This window comes from Dendrobates tinctorius, unplaced genomic scaffold (genome assembly GCF_039654945.1).
Source record: "Dendrobates tinctorius isolate UK_male_01 unplaced genomic scaffold, ASM3965494v1 ptg000134l, whole genome shotgun sequence".
Classification (NCBI taxonomy): Eukaryota; Metazoa; Chordata; class Amphibia; order Anura; family Dendrobatidae; genus Dendrobates; species Dendrobates tinctorius.
The window spans coordinates 19,572,139-19,594,153 of NW_027361802.1; the positions used below are offsets into that span (position 1 = coordinate 19,572,139).

The 22,015-nt window shown below is 47.6% G+C and overlaps 1 protein-coding gene across 1 annotated transcript in view; it reads right to left on the reverse strand.

The window, feature by feature from the left end:
• Positions 1-22,015, reverse strand: part of TRPM6 (transient receptor potential cation channel subfamily M member 6) — a 278,440-nt gene that overhangs the window by 104,514 nt on the left and 151,911 nt on the right. The window contains exons 26-29 of the mRNA XM_073543757.1: positions 19,849-20,897; positions 19,599-19,711; positions 9,769-9,898; positions 1,961-2,058 (exon numbers count right to left, since the gene is read on the reverse strand). Coding sequence (XP_073399858.1) covers positions 1,961-2,058; positions 9,769-9,898; positions 19,599-19,711; positions 19,849-20,897 — 1,390 coding nt within the window. The remainder of the gene's footprint in view (positions 1-1,960; positions 2,059-9,768; positions 9,899-19,598; positions 19,712-19,848; positions 20,898-22,015) is intronic.

Below are 22,015 nucleotides of genomic sequence, written 5' to 3' on the forward strand. Positions count from 1 at the left end.
AGCAAAAACCACAGCCTTTTTTTAAATCCATCCAGAGGATTTCAACAGAACACTGTCATAACAGACTTGGGGCTCTTCAGTAGAACCCTGTCTTTCATGGCAACCTGTCGGAGAGTCGTGGGGGCAATGAGAAATTAGGACAGCATGTTCCCGGCCAGGATGGAAATAATGCTGGTACATACGTCTGACCACTGGTGGACACACAAAGAACAGGAACGACATATGGTCTTTTTGCAGTCCAATACTATACCACCTCACAATGCACATGTTATGGAGGCAGAAATGGGCCCCATGCGGTTGCACAGGTTACACCAATATGATCACCCCTTATACTGATAGTAGCCTTTGACAGGTTAACAGGCACAGACGCAGCTCTACTTCACTTGCAACTGTTAGAGGCTGATGATGGCTGAAAAACAGCCCGCATGTTTCCCAGGTGATGATCAATACCTCTACTATCGTAGTAAGGTAAGTAGGTTGCATCGCTAGCAGGCTCCACACTTTAGAGATTCCTCGCAACGTCAGTGTCCTTCTCTGTTGAGATCCTCCTGTGATCTGTGCTCTGCTGTGTGCTGTCTGTTGTGTGACTCATCAGTGATCAAAGCAGTGGCAGCAGCAACTCCCCTATCCCTGTCCCAGTTCCCCCCATCCCTGTTCCAGTACACCCCACCACCTCCCCTCCCAATGGAATTTTTAGCGCACTTTTTTGCGATTTTTAGTGTGCGCAGCGTCCTGCACAGAGCATTCGTGCTCTTCCTGTGTCCGCAGCGCTCTGATCAATATCTAGAGTTATGACATCATAAAGTGACAGTGGTCAAAACTGTAAAAACTGGCCTGGTCAGGAAGGTGAAAACAGGTTTCAAGGTGAAGAGGTTAAAGTCTATAAGGACTTGTGTAAAACGGATGACACAATAAAGACGTACTTTGTACTTCGCAGTTCCATCCGCTTTTTATTCATTTTTAACAATTGACTTAGAACAATGGTTAAGAGTCAATAGATAAAAGAAATTTCAGAAAGTCTAAATGCTTCAGTGAACAAAAACAGATGAGAAAAATATGGTGTGGTGTAATGACCACTGTGTCCACTAGGGGGCGCTGCGTGGATGTCCCAAAAGAGGATGAGGATGAGTGGCAGAATATGGAAGGACCGTTATGTATCTCAAGGTGGGTGGCCTTGAGATGGAGACTGATGCGTGTGTTGTGCAGCAGTGATACTGCGAGGTGCTGTGTCAATGTGTCAGGGAGAAGTCTACAGGTAACTAGGGAGACGGGTGGACCTAGTTACCTACAAACCCACCCAGGGGGTGTGTTTAGTACACTATAGTAAAAGACTGAGTGTGTGAAAGACCTGTTATGAGGTCATAGCCATGTGACCCAGTGGGCGTGGCTAAGGACCATATATGGTGGCCAGGGTAGGTCACATGGGGTGAATGTAGGGACCTGGTTGGTCCAGTGTGGAAGGTCCCGCTAGGAGATGTGACTCCTGGCACACAGCATGAGAAGTGGCTGTGTGGAATGTCTGCCAGCATCTGAGAGTTCCCAGAAGAAGGAAAGGAACGTCTGCAGTGAGCTGTAGCAGCCATGAGGTAAACCCTGACGGGGTGAGAAGTCTGTGAGGCTGAAGAGCCTGAGTACTGGACATTGAGACCCTGTGTGACCACAGGCTTAACAGAGGGAAACTCTGTAATGGACGCTATGCTGGTGATATGAACTGTATGTTATTGGCCACGGTTTATGCTGCATAATAAACCGCAGGGACTGATATGGTTTTATGGAAAATCTGTGCCGGATGTGATTATTGGCCTGCCAAGCGAGAATCCACTACCCGAATGAGAGCGCTACCTGACAATGGATAGAACATGGATGACACATGAGAGAAAAACAGTAGTTTTACATGGATGTAAAAATAGGCACGGATGTGTGAATGTAACTCTACAAGCATTTCCTCTTCTGCACTCACCTCTCGGGAATGCCTTAAGTATTCATTGGTCTGTAGTAGATTTCTTCCAATTTCTTGAGCCTTTAGTTGCTGCCGAACGTAAGTCATGTGTTCCAATCCTGGTCAAAAAGTAAAGTAAGAACCAGCTGTGTGTCTCCATCTACATTCACATAAATGTCCACACGAGACAGGAAATTAAAATGATACGTTGGCCCTGCTTTCCCAACTAAGAAATGGTACAAGATATAAGGAAGGGGATATTAGAGTAGAGTTATCTTTTTAGCAGGTACATGATGTACAACGTATACTTTTGTGCTATGGTTGGATTTTTTCAGGTTCCAGTGATGAGAAGCTGGATAGATAAGTGACCAATAGATACCATAGATTAATTGGCTAAAAGTATATACACCACAATAATATATGGAACACGACTAGACGCTACAGATATTGTATTTGAATCCACTAGACATAAAAAACACTAGATGAACAAAGTATTCATACTGGGTCTACTAAATTTGGATGGCCAGTAATGAGGTTTGGGGTCACCATATAATCAGGATGTCGGTCACTCAGACACTCCACGTAAAATTGATACCCAATGTTCAGTAGAGTCTGTGGGAGTGGTGCATGGTACAGGGGGGTCTCTCTATGCACTAGACATAACAGTATCAGTTTTGTCCAATCTTTTCTTTAGGCTTTATTCAGATGTCCATGTTGCACATGAGTATTGTATCCATGTTTTTCACAGATACAACACTATATCTGTTATAATCTATGGGGCTATTCACATGTCCATATTTTTTCACGGACTGTATATCCATGAAAAACTCATGGAGACGTCCATTTTTTTCAGCAGCACAGATGAAAAGTGACAATACAATTTTATGGGTCCATCAAAAACATGTACAGAGCATGGATAACATCAGTGTTTTGACCATGCTTAACGTTGGAAAGGCTAGGAGAAGCTTTGCCATTTTTTTATCTATACACTGATGTATAAAGGGAAAAAACACAGATGACACACGGACCAACCACTGATAACCCGTGGATCCAATACACTGATGTATGATGAAAAAACATGGATTTTTGTAAGTACTCACCGTAAAATCCTTTTCTCCGAGACGCTCATTGGGGGACACAGAGACTGTGGGTGTGTGCTTCTGCCATCTGGAGGCTGACACTAAGTATACAAAAAAAGAGTTAGCTCCTCCTCCGCCGCATACACCCTCGCCCCCAGACCGGGCGTAACTCAGTTTAGTGCATAAGCAGTAGGAGAACGCGCCTTAAACTCAGGCAAGAAATTATACGTCTGAAAAAGGGGCCACCCTAAACCTTACACAAGGATTTGTATAACTCAAAATAAGTAAATGCCAACTGGCTAATAGGGTGGGTGCTGTGTCCCCCAATGAGCGTCTCGGAGAAAAGGATTTTACGGTGAGTACTCACAAAAATTCATGTTTCTCCTTCGTCTCATTGGGGGACACAGAGACTGTGAGACGTTGTAAAGCAGTCCTCTGGGCGGGATCTTAGCTCACCCAATCCATGCTAATTTGCGCCCCTGATTAGAGGTGCGCAACTGCTGCCTGGAGAATCTTTCTTCCCAGGCTTGCATCCGAGGATGCCTGGGTATGTACGTTATAATGTTTGACAAACGTATGCAAACTGGACCAGGTAGCTGCTTTGCACACCTGCTCCGCTGAAGCCTGGTGTCGCAGTGCCCATGAGGCACCCACTGCTCGAGCCGAGTGTGCCTTGATCCCTGCCGGAACCGGCGTGCCACTGATTTGATAAGATTCTTGGACCGTCAGGCGAACCCATCTGGCCAAAGTCGCTTTGGACGCAGCGAGCCCCTTCCGCCGCCCTTCTGGAACCACGAATAGAGATTCTGTCTGGCGGAATGGTGCTGTCCTTGTCACATACCTCCTAAGGGCTCTTACCAGATCCAGGGTGTGCAATGCCTTTTCTACCCTGTGCACCGGTGCCGGGCAAAACGAGGGTAAGACAATGTCTTCGTTGATATGGAACGCAGACACAACCTTCGGCAAGAAGGGAGGAGCTGGCCTTAAAACTACCTTATCTTTTTAAAAGGTTAGGAACGGCGGTTTACAAGATAAGGCCGCCAATTCCGAAACCCGCCTAATAGACGTTATAGCAACCAGAAAAACGACCTTTCTGGACAGGTAAGGTAAGGAGACTTCTTGCAATGGTTCGAAAGGAGCCTCCTGAAGGGCCCTGAGCACCAAGTTCAGGTCCCATGATTCCGTCGGCGCCTTATAGGGGGGTACTAAATGTGCGACCCCCTGCATAAACGTCCTAACCTGCCAGACGGAAGCGACCTTTCGTTGGAAAAGCACTGACAGGGCCGAGATTTGTGTTCTGAGCGAACTCGGAGCCAATCCTGCGTCCAGCCCTGCCTGCAGAAAAGCCAGTATGTTGGGGATCGAAAAAACCAGAGGAGCCACTCCGCGATCCCTACACCAACGGAAAAAAACTTCCCAAGTCCGGTGATATACTCTCGCCGAGGAAGGCTTTCGGGCACTCACCATCGTGGCCGCCACATCGCGCCTGAATCCTGCCTGTGTTAACAGCCAAGATTCAATGGCTACACCGTCAAACACAGGGCCCCTAAGTTCGGATGGCAGATCGGCCCCTGGGACAGTAAGTCCGGCCGATCTGGGAGACGCCAAGGTACGTCCACCACTAGTTGAACCAGATCTGCATACCAGGCCCGCCGGGGCCAGTCTGGGGCCACCAGAATTGCTGGAACCTTCTCTCTCCTTATTTTTCTGATGACCCTTGGAAGCAGAGGCAGCGGGGGAAACAAGTACGGGAGACGAAACTGGCTCCACGGAAGCACCAGAGCGTCTGCTGCGATTGCCTGCGGGTCGAGGGATCGAGCGACAAACCTTTGTACTTTGGCGTTCTCTCTGGATGCCATAAGGTCCACGTCTGGTGTCCCCCACCGTTGGCAGATCTGTTGAAAAACCTCGGGATGCAGGGACCATTCCCCTGCCGTGACCCCCTGTCGGCTGAGAAAATCTGCCGCCCAGTTTTCGACTCCCGGAATGTGCACCGCTGAAATTACCACGTGGTTCTTCTCTGCCCAACGCAGTACCAGCCCAACCTCGCGCATGGCTGCCTGGCTGCGCGTGCCCCCTTGATGGTTGACATATGCTACTGCTGTAGCATTGTCCGACTGAATGCGCACCGGCCGGTGTCTCAGCAACCGCTGAAAATGTTGCAGGGCCAATCGTATTGCCCGTATCTCCAGAATGTTGATCGGGAGAATTATCTCCCGAATGGACCACCGCCCCTGGGCTGTGTGACTCTGGAAAACTGCTCCCCAACCATGCAGGCTTGCATCGGTCGTCACCACCAACCACTGTTCCGGGGGAAAAGGTTTCCCCTGGACCAGAGACGAGTCGCGAGTCCACCATCGGAGTGATCGCCGGATCGGCGGAGGCAACTTGCACTGATGACTGAGAGACAGCAGCCCCCGGTCCCATGCTGACAAGAGCGCATGCTGAAGCGGACGGAGATGGAACTGGGCAAACGGGATTGCCTCCATCGCCGCCACCATTCTGCCCAACACACTCATGCCGTACCGGATGGATCTGGTGCCCGGCTGTAGAAGGTTCCGTACCCCCTGCTTGATCCTTCGCGCCTTGTCCTGAGGGAGGATCACCAGCCCCCGGGAGGTGTCGAAAACCATGCCTAGGAATACGATTCTCTGGGCTGGAACCAAGGACGACTTGTTTCGATTGATCAACCAGCCTAGACGGGCCAGGGTATCCAGTGTGATACTGACATTCCCCTGGCACGCCTGAAACGACGGTCCCTTTACCAAAAGGTCGTCCAGGTACGGTAGTACCGTTATGCCCCGTGCATGCAGGATGGCCATAACCACCGCCATTATCTTTGTAAAGACTCTGGGGGCAGTGGCCAAACCGAAGGGCAGAGCCACAAATTGGAAATGTCGCCCTCCGATCGCAAAACGCAGGAACCTCTGGTGTGGAGGAAATATCGGAATGTGTAGATATGCATCCTGCACATCGATCGAGGCCAGGAATTCCCCTGGATCCATGGCTGCAATGACCGAGCGGAGGGACTCCATCCGGAACCGCCTGACCCTGATGAATTTGTTCAGGATCTTTAGATCCAGTACCGGCCTCACAGTCCCGTCTTTTTTGGGGACCGAAAACAGGTTGGAGTAAAAACCCTGCGTCTCTTCGCATTGCGGCACTGGGACAATGACCCCTTTGCGCTGTAGCATCATTATGGCCTGTAACAAATCTTCCGCCTGCGATTCTGTCCCGGAAAGTCGGGAACGGAAGAATCGCTGTGGCGGGAGTCCGACAAACTCTATCTTGTACCCGGACGATATCAATTCCGCCACCCAAGCGTCGCGTGCCACTGCGACCCAAACGTGGCTGAACCCTAGTAGGCGTCCGCCCACTCTGTCGTCCGTAGGTACGAAGCGCCTCGAGTCATTTTGCTGGAGGCTTTTGGGATCTGGCCCCCCTCGCTCTGGGCAAACGGCCTCGGCCTCTACCCAGCGGATTGGCCCTGTAAGAGGTTTGCCTTTCCCTACTCTGGCCATCGTTTGCGGAGGAGGATGCCCTGGCCGAAGTCCCCCCCCAGGGGCTACGAAAAGGCCGAAAACGCCTCTGCGCTTGCCTGAATGCCGGGCAACTCCTCTGCTGCGGGAGGAAACTACTTCTCCCCCCTGTGGCTTCTGAGATAAGCTTATCAAGTTTCTCACCGAACAACCGATTGCCCTGAAAAGGCAATGAGGTTAAGGATTTTTTAGAGATAGAATCCGCTTTCCACAACCTCAGCCATAATGCTCGCCTAATGGCGATCGCATTTGCTGCTGCCGCAGCCGAACACTCGGCCGCGTCCAGTGAGGCGCTGATGAGATAATCACTCGCTCCTGATTTCTGATTTGCAACTTCCAAGACCTCCGCGGGCAGATCCCTGTCTTGGAGGGCCTTATGCAGAGCGTCCGCCCATGAAACCATGGCCTTAGCCACCCAAGTTGCCGCAAAGGAGGGGGCCAGAGCCGACCCTGCTGCCTCATACACTGAGCGGGCAAGCCCCTCTATGAGGCGATCAGTTGGGTCCTTGATGGAAGAAACACTGGGTATCGACAATAGCGACCTTGATGCTAAACGTGATACCGGTGGGTCCACTACTGGCGACTCCACCCATCCTTTATGGAGCTCAGGAGGAAACGGATACTTTGCTTGCAGCGCTTTTTGCATTGCAAAACGCTTATCCGGGTGTTCTCTATGTTTCTGGACTAGATCCTCGAACTCCGGATGCGTGGCAAACCTTCTATGCGGTCGCCTGGTTTTCTTGAAGGAGACCTTGTGACCTGAGGCCGTGGACACATCGTCCTCGATCTCTAATGTCTGGTTGACTGCCTCAATGAGGCTGTCCACCGAGTCTTGGTACCCCAGGCTTTCTAGATTCCAGGCCTCCTCCTCCTCGCCCTCATCCTGATCGCTCCCTGAGCTCAGCGACGGGGAACGAGATGCCCTAATACCCGCCGCCGAAGCCCCGGAGGGCCCGGCCGACGGGGAACGAGCTCTTTTGCCATGAGCTTGTCTGGAACTGGAGCGGCCTCTAACGGTCGGAGGGTCCTGAGACGTGGACGAGCTGTCTTCCGCTGGCAGACCACCATCCTTGTCCCTGCCCGGGCCTCGAAGGGATTCAATTGCCCTTGTAAGGGACAACATAGAATGCGATAAAGATACCGCCCATTCCGGGGGGTCCTGACCCCTGGGCTCTGAAACAGTGGGGGGCTCCTGGGCGCGCTCCGACTCGCAGGCTTCACAAAATTTACCCGCCTGCGCCTTTGGCAGCCTGACCCCACAGGAAACGCAAACAGCGTATAGGAAAGAGTGAGCTTTCCCTTTGCCAGACATATTGCCCAAGCTTGAAGGTAGGGTAGAAGGAGGCGGAGGGTAACCCCTTCCCTGAGTACCAGTGCGGCTCTCGAAACGGGGTTGCACTCACCCACAGGTAACGTTCCACTCCTGTTGAACGACCGCGGAAATGCGAGGGGGGAGGGGGGTCGGGAGTTTCCGCTCCGGTACTGTGTGCGCCCGCCGCTCTCCACCCCCTGGGCTGAGCCGTACCGGAAGTCAGTGGGCGGGTCTTCCGGCTACCACCGGAAGTCGGCGGGCGGAGCCTCGCGCGATACCCACGGACTTCCTCATGCAGCGGGGGCCGCGGCCGCCGGTGGGGCTTCCGGCCGCACTCCGGTAGAAGGGGCATGCGGCGTTACTCGCCGGGGGCAGCACTGGGTACTTGCGGTGCGCTCCGGGAGAGAGGCGGACCTCCCCATTTATCAAAGGTGAGCAGGGCCTTCCGCCGTGGGGGCTCTCTTGGGGTGCTCTCAACTCCATCCCCGGGCAGGGAGGGGGAGGCTTCTGGTATCGGGACGAATCATCGATCCCTCGGCTCACCTGCGCCTCCAACTCAACCCCTGGTCTCACTACCTAGGGGTGGAAGGGGCCTCAATGAATCGCGTTGCAGGAGAGGAACAACGTGGAGGGTCGCTCACACGTGCTCGCCCGTTGAGGTTATGGGGAAACCAAATCCTCTTATCAGGATGCGTTGCCGCCTCTTTACAAAATAAAAAAGAAAAATGGTTGTCTGGGGAAAAGTCCCAGATGTGTCCCTCGGTGCGGGAGAGAAACACGTGGAGGGTTACTCACACGTGGTCGCCCGTTGATGATTTGGGGAGATCGGACCCTCTCTATAGGATCCGTCGCCCCTGTCTTATCTTCATAGAAAAGAAGAAAAAAAAAAAAAAAAAATCAGTCTGGAGCTCCAGACTGCGTGTGCCTCCATCAGACACTAAGCAAAAAACTGAGTTACGCCCGGTCTGGGGGCGAGGGTGTATGCGGCGGAGGAGGAGCTAACTCTTTTTTTGTATACTTAGTGTCAGCCTCCAGACGGCAGAAGCACACACCCACAGTCTCTGTGTCCCCCAATGAGACGAAGGAGAAAATACTGATGACACATGGACCAAGCACTGATGACCCACGGTTCCAAAACATTGATGATACCGGTGGCATTTTTTATGTATATGTGAAAAATACTGATGTCTCAATAAGACCATTAATGTTTTACAGGACCCTTTCCAAAAATTCTCTGGCAGCATAAAAAAAAAAGTCATAAAAAGTAGTCTACCTGTGATAGGTCCCACAGGTGGTCCTGTATTCACAAGCAGTGAGGAATCGTCTGTGCTTGTGCAGTGAGCAGATGAAGGTGACCATGTGTCGTGTAAGGAGGTGCAGTAACCTCTGATTCATCTATGCACTGCACATGCACCGGGTGCTATGGGTGCTGCATTGAACGACAACTGCCTTGTGATGGTAAGGTGGTTGTATGGGATTAGAAAACATGACTTCTGTCTTCTAGAAACAGCACCATGGTTAACTACTGTTGCGTCCGGCATTGCAGCGGAGCTGCGATATCAGACATGCTCATGAGTGCAGTCCTAGGCACAGCCGGTAAGTAAGTTAGTCTATTGCTGGAAAAAATTGCACTTTTTATCAATATTAGATAGTCATTTTCTTTCCTAATGGTGATTGGTCTGTTCAGTAAAATGTAGGTTGTGGTATTAAAGTACTTTGTGCATTTTGCCCCCACTTCAAAGTCCAAAGACTTTAATCTTGTTGTTTTGAAGAAATTGATTTTGCCCAAGTACATGGAGAACAAGTAAGGAGCCTTCGTATCTCTGCTTCTTACTTGGGGAGATTAATGTATATTAGGACAGGATCTTATTGTTTTGTCAGCAGCAGGTGGTCACATACTTAGCTGATTAAAACTGGATACTGAGAGCCTGTTCTTGCTCGGTTCCTCGTCTTCTTTCTCCAGGCTGCTGCACTCTGCCGGTTCTGAGCTCATCTTGGTGCTCTGGGAACAACCATCAACTGTAATCACCTGCAGAAGCGAAGAGGCAGAAATAAGGCCAGACATAGGATATCTTATTTGTGCAGAAGAACAGTTTATCTACCACTGGCATCAGGTCATCAGGTCAGTTTAAATCTGGCAAATGCAAGAGTGATGTAACTATCCATTTCTACAAATGTACAGATTACAATATGGGTCTCCTAATCCTGCAGATTGTCTAACATACAATGTAAACAGTCACTTAGGTAATATAAGCAGAAAATCGCACTAAACAAGCGTGCAGTATAAGATTTCTCAGGCACTCGATTTGGTAAAAGGTTGTTACAAACGCCGAAGTACAAATTAAAAAGCCAAAATACATTAATTTGTATTTTTTTTTTTTTTATTTGTTTCAAGCAAATTTAGCATTTAAAGGTCAACGACCATGAAAATGCAGTAGTAGGAACTACAGAAGAGGGGGAAATAAGTATTTGATCCCTTGCTGATTTTGTAAGTTTGCCCACTGACAAAGACATGAACAGTCTATAATTTTATGGGTAGGTTAATTCTAACATTGAGAGATAGAATATCAAAAATAAAATCAAGAAAATCACATTGTATAAATTATATACATTTATTTGCATTGTGCAGTAAGAAATACATTTTTAATCCCTCTGCAATCAAGACTTCATACTTGGTAGCAAAAACCTTTTTGGCAAGCACAGCAGTCAGACATTTTCGCGGTTGATGGTGAGGTTTTCGCACATGTCAGGAGGAATTTTGGGCCTCTCCTCTTTGCAGATCATCTCTAAATCATTAAGATTTTGAGGCTGTCACTTGGCAACTCGGAGCTTCAACTATAAGTTTTCTATGGGATTAAGGTCTGGAGACAGGCTAGGCCGCTCCATGACCTTAATGTGCTTCTTTTTGAGCCACTCATTTGTTGCCTTGACTGTATGTTTTGGGTCATTGTCTTGCTGGAAGACCCAGCCATGACCTATTTTTAATGTCCTGGTGGAGGGAAGGAGATTGTCACTCAGGATTTTACGGTACTTGGCTCCATCCATTCTCCCATTGATGCGGTGAAGTAGTCCTGTGCCCTTAGCAGAGAAACACTCCCAAAACATAATGTTTCCACCTCCAAGCTTGACAGTGGGGATGGTGTTCTTTGGGTCATAGGCAGCATTGCTCTTCCTCCAAACACGGTGAGTTGAGTTAATGCCAAAGAGCGCAATTTTTGCCAATCTGATAACAGCACCTTCTCCCAATCACTCACAGAATCATCCAGATGATCATTGGCAAACTTCAGACAGGCCTGCACATGTGCCTTCTTGAGCAGGGGGACCTTGCGGACACTGCAGGATTTTAAACCTTTACGATGTAATTTGTTACCAACGGTTTTCTTGGTGACTGTGGTCCTAGATGCCTTGAGATCATTAACAATTTCCCCCTCCGTGTAGTTTTAGGCTGATCTCTCACCTTACTCATAATCAAGGATACCCCACGAGGTGAGATTTTGCATGGTAACCCAGATCGATGTCGATTGACAGTCATTTTGTATTTCTTCCATTTTCTTACTATTGCACCAACAGTTATCTCCTTCTCACCCAGCGCCCTACGTATGATTTCGTAGCCCCATCCAGCCTTGTGCAGGTCTATGCTCTTGTTCCTTACATCCTTATAAAGCTCTTTGGTCTTGCCCATGTTGTTGAGGTTAGAGTCTGACTGACTGAGTCTGTGGACAGAAGTCTTTTATAAAAGGTGACTATGTAAGACAGCTGTCTTTAACCCCTTAATGTCCAATGGCGTGCACAGTATGTCATCAGACATCTCCCCTGCTTTGATGAGGGCTCCGGCGCTGAGCCCGCATCAAAGCCGGGACATGTTATGAACAGCTGACATGTGCCCGCAATAGGCGCGAGCGGAATCGCCGTTCGCCCGCGCCTATTAACTAGTTAAATCCCGCTGTCAAAGCTGACAGCAGGCATTTAAATAGCATTTCCGGCCGCCGGGCTGGAAATGACCTCATCGATGACCCCCGTCACGTGATCGGGGGTCGGCGTCATGTTGCCTGGACAACCAGAGGTCTCTATGAGACCTCTATGGTTGTTCCAGGCATATGGCTTTCAGCGCCACCCAGTGGTCGGCGCTGAAAGCACAGCAGTAAATCTGCTACAAATGGGCAATCTGCTCATCGCCCATATGTAGCAGAGCCGATCGGGTTGCACATACTTCTAGCCTCCTATGGAAGCTATTGAAGCATGCCAAAAGTAAAAGAAAAAAAAGTTTAAAAATAAAAAGAAATTAAAAAAAACCTTAAAGTTCAAATCACCCCCCTTTCGCCCCAATCAAAATAAAACAGTAAAAAAAAATCCAACATACACATATTAGGTATCGCTGCGTTCAGAATCGAACGATCTATCAATAAAAATAAAGCATTAACCCGATCGCTAAACGGCGGAGCAAGAAAAAAAATTAAAAACGCCAGAATTAAGTTTTTTTGGTCGCCAAGACATTGCATTAAAATGCAATAACGGGCGATCAAAAGTATTAAGTTACGTACCGGTAACGGTATTTTTCGGAAGCCCATGACAGCACCACGAGAGAGGGGATCCGCCCTTTAGGAACAGGAAATCTACAGATACAAAAGGGCGGCACCTCTCCCACGCATCAGTTGGATTACAGAGCTTGAGAGGCTACCATGGTTAGTAAACAACATATAATATATACAACCTATCTACCCTATTTACCAGAAATATTTTATACCATCTCCCACATACAGTAAACTGTGGACAATCTTCTAAAGGAGTGCACCCCTATATGTGAACAAGGGAGGGAACTAAGGGTGCTGTCATGGGCTTCCGAAAAATACCGTTACCGGTAAGTAACTTAATACTTTATTCGGACTCCCATGACAGCACCACGAGAGAATTACAGAGATGTAAACTAACTTAGGGAGGGACTACAGCCTGCAGCACCCTTAGCCCAAAGGTGAGATCTGAGGAGGCACCTATGTCTAACCGGCAGTGGTTAAAAAAGGTGGAAGGAGATGACCAGGTGGCCGCCTTACATATCTGAAAAATTGACACTCCAGATCTTTCTGCCCAAGATGATGCCATGGCACGAGTGGAATGCGCCCTCAGGTTCTGCGGAGCCGGACCTCCACCTGCTGTGTAGGCAAGAGAGATAGCCTCCCTAATCCACCTTGCTAATGTGCGTTTCGATACCCTACAACCTTTCCTGGGACCTTGGAAGGATAGGAATAATGCATTCTCCTTCTTCCAAGGATCCGTGGCTGCTAAATATTTAAGTAAGCATCTCCTAATATCTAATGCCTGAAGTTTTTGCTCCTTAGGGTTGGTCGGATTAGGGAGGAAGGAAGGCAGAACTATCTCTTGTGTCCTGTGAAATTGTGATGCTACCTTGGGAAGGTATGCTGGATCTGGCCTCAGGATTACTCTATCCTGTAAGAACTCTGTGTAAGGGGGCAATCTGGAAAGTGCCTGTATGTCGCTCACTCTACGTGCGGATGTTATCGCTACTAGAAATGCTGCCTTAAGAGATATAATCTTTAATGAGGCAGAATCCAAAGGTTCAAACGGACTCTCTGTCATGGCTGTAAGGACTAAGTTTAAGTCCCAAGGCACACATCTGTCTTTGTGTATGGGTCTCGATCTAGCCGCTGCTTTGATGAACCTTGCTACCCAATAGTTATTGGCAATATCACATGCAAACAAGGCTCCTAAGGCTGAAACCTGTACTTTTAATGTACTTGTGGCGAGACCCAATTCGAGACCCCTCTGGAGAAACTCCAGAATATGTTTCGTGGGAATTCCGTCTCTGACATCAAACTGAAAGGTGGACAGGAATCGCTTCCAGGTCCTAGCATAAATGTTAGTGGTAGTCAGTTTTCTGCTTTTTAGGAGGGTATCAATTAAATTCTTGGAGAACCCTCTATCCTTTAATAGTGTCCTCTCAAACACCACGCCGTCAAATGGAGTCCCGCTACTTGCGGGTGGCTGACTGGCCCCTGGTAGAGGAGATCCGGAAGGTTTGGCAGTACCCAGGGATCGCATACCGACATGGTCCTCAACCATGCGAACCAGGTCCTCCTGGGCCAAAAGGGGGCAATTAATATGACTCTTGCCCGATCTTCCCTGATCTTCCTCACTACCAGAGGTAGAAGATTTAATGGTGGGAAGGCGTATGCCAGAGAAAAGTTCCATCTTATCAGGAGGGCATCCACTGCCAGTGGATTTTCCCTGGGATTCAGAGAGAAGAACGATTTTTCTTTTCTGTTTTCTCTGGTGGCAAAGAGGTCTACCTCTGGCTGACCCCATCTGCTGACAATCTGGTGGTAAATATCCCTGTTCAAAGCCCATTCTCCTTGCTTTAGAGCCTTGCGGCTTAGAAAGTCTGCCTTCACGTTGTCTTTTCCTTTGATGTGGAGGGCTGTTAAAGATAGAAAACTTTCCTCTGCTATCTGAAGGAGACGTTCTGTTATCCGCATCAGGGCGTCGGAGCGGGTTCCACCTTGGTGGTTGACATATGCTACCGCTACCTGGTTGTCCGAGAGTATCCTCACGTGATGGCCCTGTAGGTACATAATGAGTTTTTTGACTGCCCGCTCTATCGCCAATAGCTCTCTCTGGTTGGATGAGATCTCAGCATCAGAATCCCAATGTCCCTGTACCACTATGTTCCCCATATGGGCCCCCCCACCGAAGGGACTAGCGTCTGTGGTTATAATACGGGTTATCTGCGTTACCCAGGGCACCCCTGAGGCTAGGTTCTTGTCATCGAGCCACCATCTAAGCGACGTAACAGCTGAGGGGCTTAGCAACACTCGACCCTGTAAGGAGCCTTCCAAGGCCCTGCTATAAACCAGGACGTCCTTCTGAAGGGCTCTAGTATGGAATTGTGCCCACCTGACTGCTGGGATGCATGAGGTTAGAGAGCCTAACAGGGACATGGCCTGTCTGAGGGTCATAGAAGGATTATCAATCGCCCGAAGAACCTGCTGCTGTATCTTTTGCAATTAATCCAATGGTAATAGACACTGCTGAGTTTATGAATTTAATAGTAAGCCTAGAAACTTCTGTATCTTTAAGGGCTGGAGTCGGGATTTTTCATAGTTTAATATCCACCCGAGGTTTTCTAACCTTGATTTAGCTCTTTCTATCTGGGATATACAATGGCCCACTGATTTCCCCACAATCAAAAAATCATCTAACTATGGAACAATTAAGATGTCCACTTCCCGTAAATGAGCCATAACCTCGGCCACTATTTTTGTAAATACCCGGGGCGCTGCTGAGAGACCAAAGGGAAGGGCTCTATACTGATAATGACGGACTGTGCCGTCTACTGAAACTGCCACTCTCAGGTACTGCTGGAAATCTGCATGGATAGGTACATGATAGTACGCATCTTTCAAATCTATGACTGCCATAAAACACCCTTTAAACAATATTTTTATTGTTGTATTGATGGACTCCATCTTAAAAGTACGATTAACCAAAAACTTATTAAGGAAACGTAGATTAATAATCGTCCTAAATGTCTTATCAGGTTTTTGGATCAGGAATAAGGGAGAGTAGAACCCTCTTCCTCTCTCAGAATCTGGAACCTCTATCAGGACGTTTTTCTGGCAAAGGCTTAAGACCTCCGCTTCTAAGGCTGCTTGTTCAAGGGGTGAAGATCTTAAAGGAGTTGCTTTAAAGGTATCCCGCGGGACCTGGGTAAACTCCAATCTAAGCCCGGTGGATATTACCTTGCGCACCCAGTCACTATTTGTAATCTGTAACCATGCCGGGAGGAAGGATGACAGTCTACCCCCCACGGGAATTACTAGTCATTGATTCGGTCTCTTTTGATCTCTCGACGAGCGTCTGAACATGTAGCCCGTACCTCTTCTCCTTCTATCTTCCCATCTGGGACGGTCTCTAATAGGCGAAGAATTGCGCCTTCTCCCCTAACCGAATCTCCTTCTACCAAATGGACGTCGGTAGGACGCAGACCAGAGATTTGGGAATTTTTTCTTGTCGTCCCCAGCTTTCTCAAGCAGTTCGTCCAGGGCTGCGCCGAACAAATATTCACCCTCACACAGAATAGAACAGAGCTTCGCCCTGGACTGAATGTCCCCTTGCCAGCACTTCAGCCACAGGGCTCTACGAGCCGCATTAGAAAGACCTGCTGCCCTGGCGGCCATTCTTACTGCATCCGCTGAGGCATCTGCTAAGAATGCTGCTCCCTCTTGGATTGTTGGTAGGGCCCCAAGAATTGTTTGCCTCGATGTACCCTGTTTTAATTGTGACTCCAACTGGTCCAACCAGACCATCATGGACCTGGCCGTGCATGTTGATGCCACTGCTGGTCTTAAGGACCCAGCAGCCATTTCCCAGGTATTCTTAAGGAAGGTATCTGCCCTCCTGTCTAGGGGATCTTTAAGGGATCCCATGTCCTCAAAGGGTAGCGAGGATCTTTTCGATGCCTTCGCAATGGCTGCATCTAATTTGGGGGCCTTGTCCCAAGTATTCACTGCCGGATCGTCGTAGGGATATCTGCGTTTGAGGGCTGGTGGTAGCGACCCTCTCTTATCCGTTTTTTTCCACTTTCTGTGGATCAGATCCTGGATTTTCTGATTTAATGGGAAGACTCTACGCTTCCTCTGTTCCAGGCCCCCGAACATGACATCCTGCATGGATAACTGGGGCTTAGGCTCCTCTACTTCCATTGTCCCTCTGACTGCTTTGACCAGCTTGTCTACTCGGTCAAGTGGCAGACAAAACCACCCCGATCCCTCTTCTCCTGAGGAGGACGAGGGAGATGAAGCCTGGGAGTCTCTACTTCTCCTCCATTCTGCCGAGGAATCGGACTCCACCGGGACCTCGCCCCTTAGACTTTCCGGCTGGGACAAAGACTTTAGGGTTTCCTTCATTTCTGCCCTGACTATGTCCCTTAAACTCGCCGCTACCACGGGCGACTCTTCCGCCACTGTCTGCTGAATACAGGGGGGGCACAATTTTTTGGGGCATGAGTCAGGTAATGGGCATGCACAGAGTGCGCATTCCCTGTGTTTAGTTTTACTTGTAGCCTTCTTCCCCTATAATAAAACACAGAAGGGGGGTCCCATCACTGAGTGAACTTTCACGAAGATCACTTACCAGTGCCACAATCAAGTACCGGAGAATGAGGGGGATTCTTCTCAGTCGATGCTCCTGTCTGCCTAGAGGAGCTTTTCTGACTGGATTGGTCACTTCGTCCCGCACGTTCCTTACTGTCACGGGACTCTTTCTTTTTCTGCTTGACCTGCCGAAGGTCATCCAGGGGCGGCAGAGATGCTTGTCGCTGCTGCCGACGTTGCTGCTGCCGCTGCTGCTGCTGCTGATCGCTCTCCATTACTGCTCGCAATAATGAGGCCAAGGCAAGGCACCCTGCCAGGGTCCTGCCTATATACCCCTCCTCCGGACAGCAGTATTCCTGCCGCGCCCCTCCCCCCTTAATAGGGCTCCCTTCCCCAGCTGGCGCCGCACCTGGCCGGAGAGCCGACGCTTACCGGCGTTTTCGATGGGCGCCGCCATCTTGGTTTCCTCGCGCCTGCGCAGTGGCGCCGCTGACCCGGAAGCGCATCCTCCGCCCGCCCCCTGACGTCACCGCGACCCCGACGTGACCGGAAGTCACGCGGGACGCCCGGGCGCTCCGGAATGTAGCGCTCCCCGGCCTCAGCACCCCGCAGCCACGCCGGCCCCCCGATACCACCGCACTTGCGCCGCCGGAGCCGGGAGCCCCCCGGGGGGGCATACTCACCGGCGGCGGCCTTACCCTGGAGACGGACCTCTTCCGGACGCCGCTCCCTGCTGCATACGCCACCGCTGTGCCACCCATCCTGGGCCACCGTGTCGTCCTCCAGGAGTTCCGCACCAAGCCGAGGTAGGAGACCCCCTCGCTACCTGTATCGGCCGGCCGGCCTGGGATCCGGTTTCTCTGTAGGATCCCGTCCCCTCAGGAACAGGAAACCAACTGATGCGTGGGAGAGGTCCCGCCCTTTTGTATCTGTAGGTTTCCTGTTCCTAAAGGGCGGAGCCCCTCTCTCGTGGTGCTGTCATGGGAGTCCGAATAAAGAACGTATCTGCACAAAACTGGTATCATTAAAAACGTCAGCCCGGCGCGGAAAAAATAAGCCCCCACCCAACCCCAGATCATGAAAAATAGAGACGCTACAAGTCTCGGAAAATTGCGCAAATTTTTTTTTTTTTTTTTAGCAAACTTTGGAATTTTTTTTCACCACTTAGATAAAAGAGGACACAGACATGTTTGGTGTCTATGAACTCGTAATGACCTGGAGAATCATAATGGTAGGTCAGATTTAGCATCTAGTGAACCTAGCAAAAAAGCCAAACAAAAAACAAGTGTGGGATTGCACTTTTTTTGCAATTTCACCGCACTTGGAATTTTTTTCCCGTTTTCGAGTACACGACATGGTAAAACCAATGGTGTCATTTAAAAGTACAACTCGTCCCACAAAAAATAAGCCCTCACATGGCCATATAGACAGAAAAATAAAAAGTTATGGCTCTGGAAAGAAGGGGAGGGAAAAATGAAAATGCAAAAACCAAAAATACCCCTGGTCATTAAGGGGTCAATGCAGGTAACTAGTTGATTAGGAGCATCTAACTGGTCTGTAGGAGTCAGAACTCTTAATGATTGGTAGGGGATCAAATACTTATTTCTCCCTGCAAAATGCAAATAAATTTATATAATTTATACAATATGATTTTCTGGATTTTAGTTTTGATATTCTATCTCTCAATGGTAAAATTAACCTACCCTTAAAATTATAGACTGTTCATGTCTTTGTCAGTGAGCAAACTTACAAAATCAGCAAGGTATCAAATAATTATTTCCTCCACTGTATGTTGATCATATTAATTCATTAATGAGCAACTGTTAGAGAATTATTGAAAATGCTCTCTAGGGTGAACCCAGATGTCTTATTGACATTCTCTCATCAGAACACTTTGATAATGGAGCCGATTTTGTTGTGGTAAACCATGGCCAACCTGAACTGTCCTCTGTAGAGTGTTCTCTGGCTTTTGGGGAGAAGAAACTGAGCAGGTGATCCCCCTTTTATGAAATATACTGTATATGCCGCAATTAGTTATAAGGAAAGGGGTTATCTTTAAAGGGATTGTCCATCCCCATCCTTATTTTATTTATTTTTATATGCAGATGTCAACAGTCTAAACTAACAAAAGGCCAATACTGATTTTACTATGCTGATGATCCTGTGCTAATGCTTCCTTGGTACCCCTGCCAGTCTCTGTTGACATATGACCATAGTTAAATACTGGCCACAGTAGTGACCATAGTGGGGTTGATAAATCATGGCTACAGTCGGTAAATGGCTGCACATGTCACAAGACAACATACCACATCATCATAGGAGCCCAGTAAAAACCGAGCAGTTGGAAACTAGGAATGAGTAGTAGGGTGAATATCATTTCCTTTATTATTTTAGACTGTTGGCAGTGGTTTGTAAGAAAAAAAAAAAACTTTATAGGTTGAAGAACACTATTAAGATCTTATTTAAGGATATTTAGTAAAAGTTATATTTTAACAGACCCTTAGTATCAAAATCAGTGAATCATATGTAGGTGGTCTATTACATGGACTCATAGCCAATGGCCAATGCAATACTGGGAGATATGGTAAAGTATGGTAAGGGTTACAATCCCTTGATTGGACTTACTGGCACTTGAAGCTGAGTTTGTTTTTTCTTCTCTTTGTTTGATCTTCTGAAAGTGTTCCGGATTTTCTCTTTAGCCCTTGCAACTTGACTAAATTCAGAACATTTAGCAAACTCTGAAGTAAAATTTGAGAAAGAAATATAGAAAACCAGAAAGTTTTAATAGGACGACAGTAAGGTACCGTAATTAAGGATCGAGGAGGCCTTTGATTTATTTTGGGGTTAGTTTTAGGAATGCATCTGTAGTGTATACCTTTTATTGTACTTGTCTTCCCATCTTTCTTATCTTTTTGACCTTTAAAACTGGATTTTCGGAAATTCCAGTTCATATGAAGAGGGCTGACCCAAAATGAGTTGTTTTGCTGCTGGTCATCAGTTGATATATTCCTATGAGAGTTTTGAGAATGGAGATTTGTGTCCTTTACATGGATACCATTATTAAAACTATTTAAACACTGGCAGTCTTCACAGTGATTAGGGTGAATGCACAGCTTTTGGTTCTTGCCACCATTAAAAACTCCAACTTCACCTTCTTCTGAAAAGGCCCAATTTACAAAACCTCCTGTAGCAGCAGAGGATACAAGTGATTTTTCTCCAACATTGTCCACATTATTTTGGCCAATGTCTGGAAGCCTGAGCTCATCCTTGGGAGTCACTGTTGTATTACCATTGTCTGAACCCTCTTGACCATGGGTGTTTAGGTCAATTGGAGATATACAAATACTATTTTTCATTTTGCCAACTCTGTAATCGATTTCATCACTGTTAAAAACATCAGGAACGGAGAAGTCCAAAACAGGTTCATGAGAATAAGATATCCCAACAGGACTTGAAGGAACAAGCAGAAAATTCCCATATATTGGAGTAGACTTGCTCTCTGATGATATCCCAGAAGTGACAGTGTCACTTTCAGTCTCAGATTCTTTTGCGTTACAATTTTCTAAAGGGAGAGAGCATGTTTTCTTAGAGGGATCATGGCACTCTGAAGGCCACTGGCTCCTGGCTAAAGTCCTCAGCAGTGACGGTGGCATACTATAATAATTATATTGTTTGTTGTTCTCAGAACATGTCATATTACTCCAACTATGGGGCATCTTCTTACATGACAATGTTTTTTGGTCTTGTATAAGGGCCTCTTCTACTTGTAATGTATCCACTGCTGAGATCACTTTCAGTGTGTCCACTGTTAGGGCTGAGAGGTCTTGTAAGTGTCCCAGCTGGCTGTCCAGAGATATCAGGGAGTCTTTTATGTAGAACACTTTCTCATTCACCTCCTTAAGATGCAAGAACATTTCTTCAGTTCTACATGAAAAGAAGAAAATAGTATTCAGTAATGTAACATGGCAAGTTATTGAACTCAACACCAAGCCTGAAGAAGGGCATCCCTATGCTTTGCCTGGCAGTCCCCATCAGTTACACAAGACTTAGAATCAAGCCACAACACGTTTCCTTTATGAATAATATATATATATATATATATATATATATATATATATATATATATATATATATATATATATATATATACACACACACAGTCATATGTAAAAGTTTGGGCACCCCTATTAATGTTAACCTTTTTTCTTTATAACAATTTTGTTTTTTGCAACAGCTATTTCAGTTTCATATATCTAATAACTGATGGACTCAGTTATATTTCTGGATTCAAATGAGGTTTATTGTACTAACAGAAAATGTGCAATCTGCATTTAAACAAAATTTAACCGGTGTAAAAGTATGGGCACCCTTATCATTTTCTTGATTTGAACACTCCTAACTACTTTTTACTGACTTCCTGAAGCACTAAATTGGTTTTGTAACCTCATTGAGCTTTGAACTTCATAGCCAGGTGTATCAAATCATGAGAAAAGGTATTTAAAGTGGCCACTTGCAAGTAGTTCTCCTATTTGATTCTCCTATGAAGAGTGGCATCATGGGCTCCTCAAAACAACTCTCAAATGATCTGAAAACAAAGATTATTCAACATAGCTTTTCAGGGGAAGGATACAAAAAGTTGTCTCAGAGATTTAACCTGTCAGTTTCCACTGTGAGGAACATAGTAAGGAAATGGAAGAACACAGGTACAGTTCTTGTTAAGCCCAGAAGTGGCAGGCCAAGAAAAATATCAGAAAGGCAGAGAAGAAGAATGGTCAGAACAGTCAAGGACAATCCACAGACCACCTCCAAAGACCTGCAGCATCATCTTGCTGCAGATGGTGTCACTGTGCATCGGTCAACAATACAGCGCATGCATAACGCCTTTTTGTATGACCAAACAACTCAATCTTTGTTTCATCAGTCCACAGGACCTTCTTCCAAAATGTATCTGGCTTGTCCAAATGTGCTTTTGCATACCTCAGGCGACTCTGTTTGTGGCGTGCTTGCAGAAACGGCTTCTTTCGCATCACTCTCCCATACAG